General features: G+C 49.6%; 2 protein-coding genes across 2 annotated transcripts; both read left to right on the top strand.

Moving 5' to 3' along the window:
• The first annotated feature begins 7 nt into the window (after positions 1–7).
• On the top strand, positions 8–8,395 carry APTX (aprataxin). The gene is made up of 7 exons (XM_032206490.1): positions 8–146; positions 277–323; positions 2,699–3,028; positions 4,204–4,263; positions 6,579–6,805; positions 7,642–7,745; positions 8,044–8,395. Exons 1-7 carry the CDS (start codon positions 17–19, stop codon positions 8,196–8,198), a joined length of 1,053 nt encoding a protein of 350 aa, XP_032062381.1. The 5' UTR covers positions 8–16; the 3' UTR covers positions 8,199–8,395.
• Positions 8,396–9,715: 1,320 nt separating this feature from the next.
• Positions 9,716–10,963, top strand: LOC116500971 (actin-like protein 7A). The gene has a single exon (XM_032206331.1). The coding sequence runs from the start codon at positions 9,716–9,718 to the stop codon at positions 10,961–10,963; it is 1,248 nt and encodes a 415-aa protein (XP_032062222.1).
• The last annotated feature ends 1,800 nt before the right edge of the window (positions 10,964–12,763 follow it).

Below are 12,763 nucleotides of genomic sequence, written 5' to 3' on the forward strand. Positions count from 1 at the left end.
GGGGCCGGGGGCAGCCATGCGGGCGTGCTGGCTGGTGCCGGCGGAGGGCGGCGGCCGGCGGGTGCCGCTGGCGCACGCGGCCGCCGTGGTGCTGGGGCGCGGCCCCGAGACGGGGATAACGGACAGGAGGTGCTCGCGGCGGCAAGGTGGGGCCGGCCCAGGTGCAGGAGCACGGAGCGGGGCGGAGCAGCGCACCCCCCGCTCGGTTTGCGCGTTTTCTGACCCTTTCGTTCTTTTTTTCTTTCTTTTTTTTTTTTTTTTTTTTTTTTTTTCCAGTTCAGCTCCAAGCCGACTGCAGCAAGGGGTACGTGACGGTGAAGCAGGTATGCCGTTAAACCGCCGCCCAGCTCGTTCTGGTACCGGCCTGGTAGGGTGGGTGCACGTGCAGTCCTAAATAGCGCAAGCGGCAGCCCTCACCGCCCTGTCTGGAGCTTCTCTCGCTGCTTTCTGACTCATAAAAGCACAACGCCTGGCCCTCAGAAGGGACCTGCCCTTTGTGTGGGTGTCCGAGCGCTGCTCCTTCCAGCTGCGCCGACAGCCAGGGGCTGCAGCATCAGGGAGCACTGCTGCGCACCCTCGGCCTGTTCTTCCCAGCTCCACGCTTTGCAGGTTTTGTAGTTCTTCCCCTAAACTTGCCGATCTTCCTGGGCATTCGTCTTGCCTTTCTGAAGCTGAGGCAGCTCTTTGCCAGGGGTCAGAGCACGCCCGGTGCTCACGGGTCTGGGCAGCTGTTGAGGGTTTTTGTTTCGAGGGACAGGCAGGCAAAGATGTGGCTGTCGTGAGGGTGCGATGTGCTGTCAGACATCAGCGAAGGCATCCTCGTGTTACATACTGGGTGGGCGTAGGCCTCCTCTCATACTCACAAAGTGTCCCCAGGGTAGTGTGAAAGGAAAGCTCCTTGTCCTCAGCTGCAGGTGTCCACGGCAGCACCATCCACGTGGACAACACGTCAGCCCGGTCAGCCCTCTTATCCTCCATCAAAATGTCCTCCTGAGCTCAGCAAGCCCCGAGCCCCTGCTGGTCTGTGGCGAATCCTGCAGAAATCTCGCAGACACGCTCTCACAGGAGTCGGTCCTAACCACAATTTGAATGCAGCGCTACTGGTATTTCAGGGCCAGGAGGACCCCCTGGCAGGGGATGTTAGCCCATTTACACTGCCAGCTCTGGAGTTTTCTCCCCTTACAGGGTTGCAGTGGTCAGTTAAACAGCCCAGTTGGCCAGGGGTGTGGAAATTTACTTAATTTCAGTGAAACTCTGTGTAAGTGTAGGCTGAAAAGGTGCTGCCTGGGATCAGGCAGGCACTTCGTAAAAGCAGACAGCGGGTAGGGAGAGGCACGGTACCATCCTGTGAAACAAACAGGTTCCCTAGGACAAAACTGAAGAAACACTGTCAGGGTTTATCAGTCACAAGCAAGAGCTGATTTCCTAAAACTTATTTATAAGCATTTGCTGAAACCAGGCACTCCTGGCTTCCCTCAGGTCACCCTCTTGATTAGGCCAAACCTGTCTTCAGCCAGTCACCGTTAGATTGCCCACGCAACCGTGTTGTTGGCTAAGGCTGAGACAGAGCAAAAAATGCTGCTTTTCAGTTATCGGATGGACTTCAGGTAACTTCTCAGTTTTAAAGCACCGTTTTGGGTGGAAAACCATTTTAGAGTTGCGTGGATCCATAAAATGATGAAACGGGAAGGGCAAGTACATTTCGATTGTGCTGTCCTGAGCTTCTGCTAGAGGAAAATCAATAGCAGAACTGGTTTAGTGACAGCGTAGCATGCAAAATGAAAGCAAAAGCTTTAAAATACAGACAGACCTGTGTATGTTTTGCACAAGCTGAGGTGGGCTGAGAGATTTTGTCTCTCTTAAAGCAACAGGCAAGTGTTCTCACTCTCTGTGTGAACACAGTCCTCTGTGGAGTGGGGAAAAGTTACTAGTCTGCCTTGGGACACAAAAAAAGCCAGGACAAAGGAGCTTATCTCTGCGTAGTTGAGCCCTCTGAGGGCTCAAAGAACCTGCTTCCTGGCTTTTCTTTCCTTCTTTTGGTTACACAGGGGAGTGTTGAAAGCCTTAGCAGAGTGCTTAGTGAGCCAGCTGCTGTGAGCCTCAGCTCTCTTGAAAGGAACCAAAGAGTGAGATTACGCATGCATTTGAAGGTGGATGCGTTGATGGGACAGAGTTTGGTAGGTGCTGGGCAGGAAACAAAACAGTAAAAAAGAGAAGAAAGAGGAAATGAAGTAATCTGAACTCAGTAGGCTTTCTGGTGGTTATTGGACTGAAATAATTTCTTAAAACCACTGTTATTTTTTTTTTTTCCATAAATAATTGTTGCTAACTTTGTTACTATTTTAGCAGTAGGTTGTGTATATTTTGAAAAGCCAGGCACAGGTCTTCCTGTAGCTCTGTAGCCAGCTGCAGTAGAGCTGCTGGGTCCTTTCCACACAGAGCCAAGGGCTGCGATTGCAAGACAGGCAGCGAGGTGCCTCCAGCTTTCAGGCTTCCTGATCCTGGGAGTGAGTCGCTGTGGGGCAGGCAGGGGGTGAAGACAAAACACGTTTCCTTTACTGGATAGTGGTGTTCCAGGGCTACTGAGCAGCAGTTGCTGGTGATTTCAGTTGCATCTTCTGCATTTCTTTCTTCCTTTCTTCCTTTCTTCCTTTCTTTCTCTTTTTTACTTCCTTTAATCTTTTTCTCTCTGCCAAAGATAGGAGTCAACCCAACTAGTGTTGATTTAGTGGATGTTGGCAAGGATGAAGAGGTGAAAATGAGGCCAGGCCAAGTTCTGCACATCGTGAATAAGCTTTACCCCTACACGGTGCAATTTGCTGAAGAATCGGGGAAAAGTGTTACAGAAGCAGAAGAGAAAGTACAAGCTGAAAAGAGGCCATGTGAGGACTCCTCTGAGAACGATGATATAGAAAATGTGCCCAGGAAGGCAAAGAAAACAGAGGTGGTGGATACACAAGGCAGTTCTGCAGAGCTCAAGCTAAGCAAGACCAGCGTGCCTCCACAGGAGGGGACTTCGAGCAAAAAGGCAAGTCTCTTGGTGTTAGTACTTCTGCTGTTCCCCCTGGAGTTTCCTCCTCCATCAGAGGGTTTTGATCGTCACTTTTGTGGGTGCTGCCTGTGGGACAGCTTCTCAGCTGCACGTGTTGAGAGCACACGGGCTGCCACGTGCTAAGGCAGAGACTCTGCTCCTGAGATCACGCAGCTCCCGAGAAAGCTGCTCGTGTCCGTGCTCACCTGAGCTGGTGAGTGTGTGTGAAGGGGCCTGCTGTAGCAAGCGAGGGTTCGTTCTCTGCTTCCTGCTGCAGTTTGTGCTCAAAGGGCAGATCTCCTCGAGGCTCTGCGCAGCAGGAGTCACACAAGAATAGTGTGCTGGCTCTTGAGATGAAATCTGCTCTCTTACAGGCAGAGCAGTGGTTATCGAGACGCTTGTGCACAGAGAACAGAACATCTTGACCCCTTTTCTTCCTGTGCCTTCTGCACCTGCCTCCCGGTTTTGGTCGTTCCTTAAGGTAGAACCGGGTTTACGTTGACGTTACCAGCCAAAATCTTCTGAAAGGAACTTTTTAACCCTGCTGACATGGACAAAATAATAATAATAAAAAAGAGCCATGGACGTCTTAGTGCTTCTGGAACAGCAAAAGTGCAGTTGCTGGAGGAGAAGGCATAAAAACAAAACCCTGAAGGAAGTGTCAGTCTCATGGGTTCTTTATTTCTTTGGCAGCCTGAGGCTAGTTATGTTAGGGCAGTATTGGTGGCAAGGGCAAAGAAAAATGACAATTCATTGGTTCTTTGTCAGCGCTGGAATAATGTTTGAACATCAGCCTCCATGAGAGTGTGATGATGGCGTGTGCCCAAACCTGCATGCCAGTTACTAAGCTCAAGCAGGCACAGAGCTCCCTGCTGTTACGTTTCCAGCTTTGAGTCCTAGCAGCATCTTGTTTTCAAGAACCAGCTTTGTGGGGACGGTTGGAGTGCCTGTGTTGGTGTTCGTGGAAAGGAAATAATTCAGGTGTCAATCAGCTTTTGTTTTTCATGTTACTTTGTTCGTTCTGTTGTTTCGTTGCTATAGTTCCAATGAAAGTACATAACAAAATGCTTTAAAATGCGTCATTATATTCTTAATTCTCTTACAAAAATTTTTTGTTTGTTTGTTTGTTTTTGTTTTTGCATCTGTTTTTTTTTTTTCCATCTGTTCTTTAGGAACATTTAGGACACTGGAGTCAGGGTCTGAAGAGTTCCATGCAAGATCCAAAAATGCAGGTGAGAACTGTGCACTCGTACTTCGCAGCAGCTCCTGTCTGACAAAGTTAAACGAGCTTTTTCCTTTCATGCCACAGTTTACTTTAATAATCAGATTAGCTGGGGGAGTACCTCACAAGGGCTGAATTGCACTTCCATCTCTGTCCGTAGCAGCATTAATCTGGGGGTCTTTACAGTCCCTTTGGGAGCCTGCAGAATGTCAGAACTTCATTATCCCGGAGCTCCCTATGCTGTCAAGTTTGGCCAGCAGTTACACAAAGGTTGTTGGGAGAGCAGGTGAGCAGCGTGGCTGCTTTGTTTTCTCAGGGAAACTGACAAAAACGGGGCTGCGATTTGAAGCGAGCACGGAGTGGAGACCCCTGCTTTCTGGCAGTCAGCACTGTCTTATCTCCAAGTGCGGCGCAGCTTCCTGGTTTCTAGTAAACTTTAACTTTGCTACACCTGTGCAGCAGCTGGCAGGATGTGACCCCTGGCTCCAGCTCCACACCATTTCCTCGCGCCAGCAGGGATTTCCTGGGTGGCTTCCTTTAACCTTCTGCAGAGGCTCCCGACGCACCTCCCTTCCTCTGCTTCCCTGGGGCCGCATCGCGCTTTTCCTCGGGCTGACTTTGTCTGCTGAAAGAAAGCAGCAATCTGACAGCGTCTTTTGTGGCTGCAGCCTGTGCGCTTTCTCATCATTGTGTCCTGACAGCCTGAAGGGAATATTCCCTATCCCTAAGTAAAAAGCAGACTTTGGTTTTATTTCAGAGTTTTGCAAGTGTATAGAAACTCCTTCCTGAAAACAAGATTAATAGCTTATCTCCAAAAGAGGCAGGATAATCTGCATCAAACAGCACTTGCGGTGGAATTTTTGCCTTGAGAGAATTAGACATGAGGGTAATCCAGAAATTAATATTTCTCCAAGCTGTGTACACGTTCCAACCATTTGTAAACATGTGAAAAGCAGGAATTTCTCTCCACATTCCCTGAGCTTGAGAAAAGCAGAGAGTTGGGCTCCAGTATGGCGACTTGTTCCTCCAGTTTTCTTGTTTCTGTTCTTGGAAGGTTAGAACACAAATAATTGTTCGTGGCTTACTGTTAGTTTGTTAGTTGTGGTTCAGAGTTAAACACACAAACCACAGAACCTTTGCTTCTTAATCACTATTAAAGACACGACAAGGTGTCTTTTTCTGGAAACACCTTGTCACAATTGTCTGTTCTCCCTGGTTGCATATACAAACACTGAAGTGTGTATATAAAGACAGGACAGCAGTCTTGCTGCTGAAAGAATTAGTCTTATGATTTGTGTGCTGACAGAATTTTAATCTTCCTTCCCAGAGAGCATGACTGATCAGCTCTTTATATAAACATATGAAAATAATTAGCAAAGATGACAAAGACACCATCCATCTCTCACCAACAGACTTGCTGCTAAGAGATCAGAGAGACAGCTCACAGTTTCTGCTTCAGAACCTGACGCATTTTTACTGCCGTGGACGTGCTGTCCCGCCCTGCTCTCCACATGCTTTACTTCTGTTTCTCCCAATGAGCTGCATGGAGTTGAAGCAGAGGGCAAAACAAAATGAAAACACGGGAAAGGAGGGCACGAGAGACAGAAATCGTTTCTCCTTTATATGAATGAACGGTCTTACAAAGTAGGATGAAATGAAGTAGCTCAGATTTGAAGGTTCTGGCTCTGTAATGCAGGAGGAGGACTACAGTGCTGAGCACTCCGTTTGTAGCACACCTGAGACTTGTGTTTCACTCCAGAAACCTTCAGTGTGAGGCCGTCCAGTGCATTCCTACGTGCTCTGTATTCAGCACGGGGCCCTGAGTATGCTTCAATGACCACACGGCCTGAATGCAGCCCGGGGGAAGCAGGGTTTCCTGGACCTCACTGCTGTGAGCCCTGGTGATTTTCAAGAGTTTTCACATCCTCTTGTAGCAGTGGCCGCTGTACTCCTTGCTGCATAGGAACAGAAGGCTTTTTCCTTGAAGCATGTAAAGGAGGATGTGGGATCGTCTCTCGCCGTAGCTGCCTGCTGTGGAAGAGGGGACGTGCTGGGCCAGCATGGTTACGGTCACGGTCCTCCTTGACGTGGAATGCCCTGCTGCTTGGTATTTCTTGCCATGTAGGATTTTTTTTTCCTGGCTTTTTTTTCCTGGCAGGCCCAGTTCCACTAGCAACACAAACACGTGCTTGAGGACTTCTGCAATCGTGATGGGACGTGCAGATGGCTAACACCCCAAAATTCACTCAAAATTCACTGCAGTGGTTTTAGGGATAAGGCATTTAGCTTCCAATCAGCATCTAATCAAGTTTCTTGTTTTGCTAGGTTTACAAAGACGAGAAGACTGTAGTCATCAAAGACAAATACCCTAAAGCACGCTACCACTGGCTTATTTTGCCATGGGAATCCATTCCAAGCCTGAAGGCGGTCACCAGGGAGCATCTTGGGCTCCTGGAACACATGCATGCAGTTGGGGAAAAAATGATCGACCAGTGCCCTGCTCGAGGCAGCCTGGAGTTCCGGCTGGGCTACCACGCTATCCCCAGCATGAGGTAAGGCCCGGGTGAGCCCTCAGCTGGAGCCCCTGCTCTGGATTTACAGGCTTGGGGCTAAATCTGGCATTGCTGAAGGATAACCAGTCCTCCTAAGTGCTAAAAACTGACCGGTGTCCGAGGCGTTTGGGTGCAGCTGTGAGCGTGCTGCTGCTGCATACGTGCTGGCGGGCTCCACGCGCGTCTGGAAGCAGGTGGGCAGTGCCCGCTGGGCCCCAGCAGGGTTGTGGGGCTGGGGCGTGGTACGCTGTGCCCGGCCAGTGGAAGGGGTGGCACGGCCATCGTGCATGCCGTCCCCCCTCCCAGGGCGCGTATCCGGGATCAGAGTGACTCTTAAGCCAGCCAAGTGCAGCCTGACACAGAGCAAGGATTTTAATCTCGTGTGTAAATAAGTCCAGGCAGCGCAGTGCCCGAGTGCCTGCAGAGGATCTGGGTATTGCAGTCACAGTGCTCCTGAGTTTCCTCCGATTCTCGGGGTGGGCCTCGAGTCACCGGTAAAGTCCCACTGAGACACTCTACAAAGTTTAATCCTTTTGTTTATTAAAAACACCGTCTCTGCCTTTCTGGAGACCCGCAGGAATACAGACTGTAGTTACGTGCTAGTGGGATGTGCAGGGTGGCGACTCTGCCTAAGTGGAAGGCTTGGCATGAGACAGTATTTGAACACACGGACTGTGCTTCTTCTGTGGCAGAACTATGGGTCAAACGTGATGAAATAAGACTGATCCGTAAGTCTGACAGCCCAACTCAACTGGACCGTGCTTTACCTGATACTGCTGCAAAAGTACTTCGTGCACTGACACGTTTCTTCTCTCTTATCTGTATATTTGTTTTAGTCACCTGCATTTGCATGTAATCAGCCAGGATTTTGATTCTGCTGCCCTGAAAACCAAAAAGCACTGGAACTCTTTTACAACAGAATACTTCTTAAACTCCCAAGGTAACGATTAAAAAAGTATTTCATAACATAATCATGTTTGTGTGTTTTACCTGTGGGCTTCTTTTCCCAACAGAAGCGTAAGCCATGCATTCAATCACAGTAAGTGAAAGGTCTTGGGTGATTTCAGATATTGGGGAACAGCATTAACTAAAAGTCAACCAAATTGTGTGGATGGATTAAAATAAAACGTAGTAATGACTTGCTGTGCGTGTGAAGTGGCGTTCAGATTTCTGCAGTGTCAAGCTTTTTTCATCGTATTGCACAGTCATAATATCTCCCGTCTCTGGTTTTATTTCAGATGTGATAGAGATGGTAAGAAGCAAGGGAAAGGTAACAGTGAAAGATCATGCCTCTGAACTTCTCAAATTGCCCCTCAGATGCCATATTTGCAAACAGCAGCTATCCACTATCCCACAGCTAAAGGAGCACCTCAGGAAACACTGGCCAAAATGACGCTGCAGGAAATCACCCGACAACCCACGTGTTCGGATTTCAGGCTAAAGCAACAACCTCGAAATGTTAAGGGGACATGTACGCGTTTTGTTAATTGTGTTGAGAAATGTTAAAGGGAAAATGGAGCCTGCAAACAGCAGCATGATAACTTTGTCAGAGCTCAGACAAAAATTTAATAAAGTGACCTCTGAAATGAAGGGTGCTTGCAGCTCTGTCACGGCGCTGCCACGCTAATCCGTATATGAATGGAAGCGTGGGAGCAGTGTTTTGTTTGGATGAACAGATTTATTTTATTTCAGAAGTTGAGGTGCTAAGCCCAGATGTAGGTTTCAGTAGTGAAGGGGGAGAAGCAATGATTTAGAGGTCTTTCTCTCGATGTATCCTGCCTGTCAAAGGCTTTTCTGAAGACACAATGTTGGAGGGGCTGGTGTGGCTGGCAACAAAACTGTCAGAGGAGTGTACCGAGAATATACAGGGAAGAAGCACCAGCTGCAGCACCCCAACCACACTGCCCCAGCTCTGCTCAAAGGCTGCGGTGCTGCTGAATGGCCACCTACTGCTCAGACGTCAGGAGGGGCAGGTCTGACTTCTTCACGCACAAGGGCATATTTAACCATTTACATGTAAAATACATGTACAGCACACAACGGTCAGCTCTGCTGTCCCCCAGAGCAGTATGCTCTCAAGGCTCACAGACATTGCAGTGTGGTCCGACGCTGCCACGATTCTCCAGGCCTGCTTTTTGGTGAGTCTTTAGCCTCCGACTGTTGCCAAGGTGTGAGCTCCTGGCTAGGCAGCAGATCAGTAGCAAAGGAAATCTGTTCCGAGGCCGAGAACCGGTTTGTAGGGTCAAATTTAATGCTAAGCACAGCTTGGACTTGTTAAGTAAGACGCCCTCTGGGTGAAATGGCTGTCAGTAAAAGAGCACGCAGACCTCTCACACAAGGAAAATGTTTGTAAAATCTTGATTGTATTACTCCGGGAGAGAGCGTCCTTTGCTTCCACGCTGCAGCTGCACAGCGCTGTGTTACCGCATACACTGATGGGGCAGAGCGTCCTGTTGCTGCTGGAAAAGAATGAAGAACCTCGTGTGAAATGGAGGACAGTAACGGTGAGGGGGTGGCTGTGTCCTAATTTCAAACACTGCTCACGTTCCCTTTAGTTCTTGCTGGCACTTGGGTTAATACACCTTCACCTAGAAAACGTGATTTGAAAAAAGGGAATTACACAGTGTGAGGGTTCACTTTTGGCATGGTCAAACCGAGCTCCCGAAGTGAAATAGTGCTAGAGCTTAGCAGTAGGAGCTGCTTTGGAACAGCAGCAGTTGTAAATGCTGGAGAACGCCGGTCTTACGTGCCAGAGCACCCAGAAGGGAAAGCCACCTGCTTTCACAGTCAAGCCCACGCCTGATGTCACAAGTCCGTGACATCGCAACTGCTGCCACCAGGCCCCCAGGCGGGCGTCCCTCTGTCCCTCTGTCCGCTCGTGCTGAGCCCGGGAGGAGCAGAGGCAGAGCGATGCTGCTGAGGAGCACGCCCAGCCCCAGCTGCACCCACGCCACGGCTGTGCAGGATGGGCCCGCAGGGAAGGCAGCACCAGAGAAAAGCCACTCGAAACCAGTCAGGGACAGGTGTGTGTCAAAGACCAAGGGTTACCTAGAGGTGGTGAAGCGAACTGAAGCTGTAGTCGTGGACATGGGCACGGGTTACTTCAAGTGTGGCTTCGCAGGGGAGCCGTGGCCTTCCCATATCGTTTCCTCGGTTGGAAACCACCCACAGGAAACCCAGGGCGAACCAGAAGAGACCTTCATTGGCAGAGTGCTCCAGGACACCTGCGTGCCCTTAAATCTCATCAGCCCCTTAACGCACGGCGTGGTGGTGGACTGGCAGTCTGTCCAGGATATTCTGGAGTATATTTTCCAGACGGAGATGCAGATCTGGCCGGAGGACCACGCCGTCCTGCTGTCAGTGCCTCCCCTGTGCTCCATGGCAGACAAGAAGAAATACGCGGAGATGATGTTTGAAGGCTTCCACGTGCCCGCCGTGCACCTCGCCTACCAGTCCCAGCTGTCCATGTACTCTTACGGGAAAACCTCGGGTCTGGTGGTGGAGAGTGGCCATGGTGCTTCGCACGTGGTTCCCATCTACGAAGGCTACGTGCTGCGCAGCATCACGGGCAGCGTCGATTACGCTGGCCTGGACATCACCAACTACCTCATGCAGCTACTGAACGAGTCCGGGTACACGTTTACGGAGTACCAGCGGAACATCATCGAAGACCTCAAAGAGAGGTGTTGCTACACTTCTCTGGACCTCATGCAGGACTTGAATTTGCCTCTGAAGAAACAACAAGCTGACTACGAGCTGCCGGACGGGCACCTCATCACGGTCGGCAAAGAGAGGTTCCTGTGCGCCGAAGCGCTCTTCAAGCCATCCCTGCTTGGGTCGCAGCAACCTGGGCTGCCGCAGCTGACGCTCGGCTGCCTCGAGAAGTGCGATGCTGACATCAACAAGAAGCTGGTGAGGAACGTCCTGCTGTGTGGGGGCAGCACCATGATGGAAGGCTTTCCTGACCGCTTCCAGAGTGAACTCAGCAGGATGTGGCCCAGCGACAAAGTCCTCATAACGGCGTCACCTCAGAGGAAGTCTTCTGTCTGGGTTGGTGGGTCCATCCTGGCCTCGCTCCACTCCTTCCAGAAGCTTTGGGTTTACAGGAAGGAGTATGAAGAGTGGGGTCCTTCCTGCATTTTTAAGAAGTGCTTCTGACGGGGACACTGGGTATCTCAAAAACTATTTTTGACAAGGGTACGTGATTCAGTTCAAGAGCATCTCCCCTCTACCCATTGCTGTGGTTACATTAAAAGATTTTTGCTACAGCTACATTAGTTTTGACAGTGTGTCTGTTTTTTAGTTTTGACAGTGTGTCTGTTGTTTTTTTTTTTTTTTCTTTTCTTTTGTATTTAATGAAGCAGGACAGCAGACTGGTGGCAAACTACTGCCTGACGAGAGAAGCAGGCTTCCAGCATCACATTTACTCAGAAACTGGGACAGTTCTTATATTAAGTCTATTTTTGCTTTAATGACTTACTTCAGCTGCATCTGTTTGCAAGAGCCTCCACAAATGTTAAGAGCAAATTCAGTGTACCTGCAAAGACAGTAGCTAAGGCACAGTATGTTTTGAAGCGAGATGCACTGCAACAAAGGCAAAGAACATCCAAAGAGAAACCCAGGGCAAGGGAACTCCTGGTTGCTGCTGAAGCAGAAGCAAAGGTTCAGGGACTGTAGCAGCAGGATGCAGGACTAAGAAATGTCTAAGAAAAGGGTCTCCAGCTCTGACTAGCACCATGATGGAAAAACAAAAGCACCAACAACGCAGACTTTAAAGGAACTTGTGTGTTTGGCACAAAGAAATTACCATCAAGCTAGCAGAAATTTTGCCTTTTCTTGGGATCTTTAAGAAGCAAATCTTTTTCTAGGCAATAGGTTAGGCTGAACAAGACCCTAAGTACTTCCTAGCATCACATTGAAGTGTCAGGGATCAGCAGCGTCAGTGCCACATTTCAGTTGCAGGGCCAGAACTGGAGAGGACCGCAGACTTCATCACTTATTTCCCTTATCAGAAAGTGTTTTCCGTGTCACTTTGGACTAGATTTTGCTACCAGCTTGAAGACCCAAGCCCAGTAAAAAGCTGCTATCCACTGCAGCCGTCCATGTGTTTTGCTGCCTTCAGGCTTCGTGTTTGTACAACCTCCTTTCCAGCCTCATCACAATGCTCGAAAACAGGCTCGAGCCATCCCCACACCACCCAAAGAGGCCATGTAACTCAGAACAGATGGAAGTAAAACCGCTCCAAAGCTTATATAACGCTGACAAAGGATTGCTTTTCCACTGCACTCCAACCATCCCAAGCCAGCACAGCGCAGGCTCATGTGGCCACCCCAACGTGACGGAGCTCCTGCACCAAGGACACAATAACCTGCAGCACCAGACACATTAATGCCATGCATGCAGAACGCAGCAGATGCCACAGACAGGAATTATGTTGTTGGTGCTGGCATTCTTCCCATGGTGCATTGAACTGCATTGAACACAAAGCTGCCAGGCCAAAATTAACTGAGAGGAAGGGCCGGGGTGGGTGGAGCAGCGCTGCTTCCACTGAAAGCACCCAGCCTCGTCCGCAGAGCTTGTCCCCTTCCTCTGCTCCCCAGACTGGTGCTGTTACTTCTCGGGCCAGATTGCTGAAGTATTCTGTAGTAAAGTTTAATCCTCAGGTGTGAATTTACACATCAGTTTCCATCTGAAACAGTTCTGCAACAGCACAGAGTGTAACCAGGGCACAGCTGCTCACCTGCCAGTGCCACACAGCAGCATCGAGCACAGATACCTGGGGTAGCATTACCCAGCAGCGTGCAACACCAACACAAGTATCCCCCCCAGCTTTTTTTTCCATGTTCTCACGTACCCAAGATGTCCCTGGTGCAAGATCAGCAGGGCAGTAATGGCTGTCAGTAATGCAGGGTTCACTCTGATGCAACAAAGTGATTCTGATGAAAATCTGCTATTATC

Source organism: Aythya fuligula, chromosome Z (genome assembly GCF_009819795.1).
Source record: "Aythya fuligula isolate bAytFul2 chromosome Z, bAytFul2.pri, whole genome shotgun sequence".
NCBI classification, from domain to species: Eukaryota; Metazoa; Chordata; class Aves; order Anseriformes; family Anatidae; genus Aythya; species Aythya fuligula.

Excerpts from the sequence above, each read along its gene's own strand:
- LOC116500971 (XM_032206331.1), top strand. The coding sequence starts at position 9,716 with ATGCTGCTGAGGAGCACGCCCAGCCCCAGCTGCACCCACGCCACGGCT.
- APTX (XM_032206490.1), top strand. The coding sequence starts at position 17 with ATGCGGGCGTGCTGGCTGGTGCCGGCGGAGGGCGGCGGCCGGCGGGTG. Across the intron at positions 3,029-4,203 it reads AGGGGACTTCGAGCAAAAAG|GAACATTTAGGACACTGGAG; the intron begins GCAAGTCTCTTG and ends TCTGTTCTTTAG. Across the intron at positions 6,806-7,641 it reads CACGCTATCCCCAGCATGAG|TCACCTGCATTTGCATGTAA; the intron begins GTAAGGCCCGGG and ends TATTTGTTTTAG.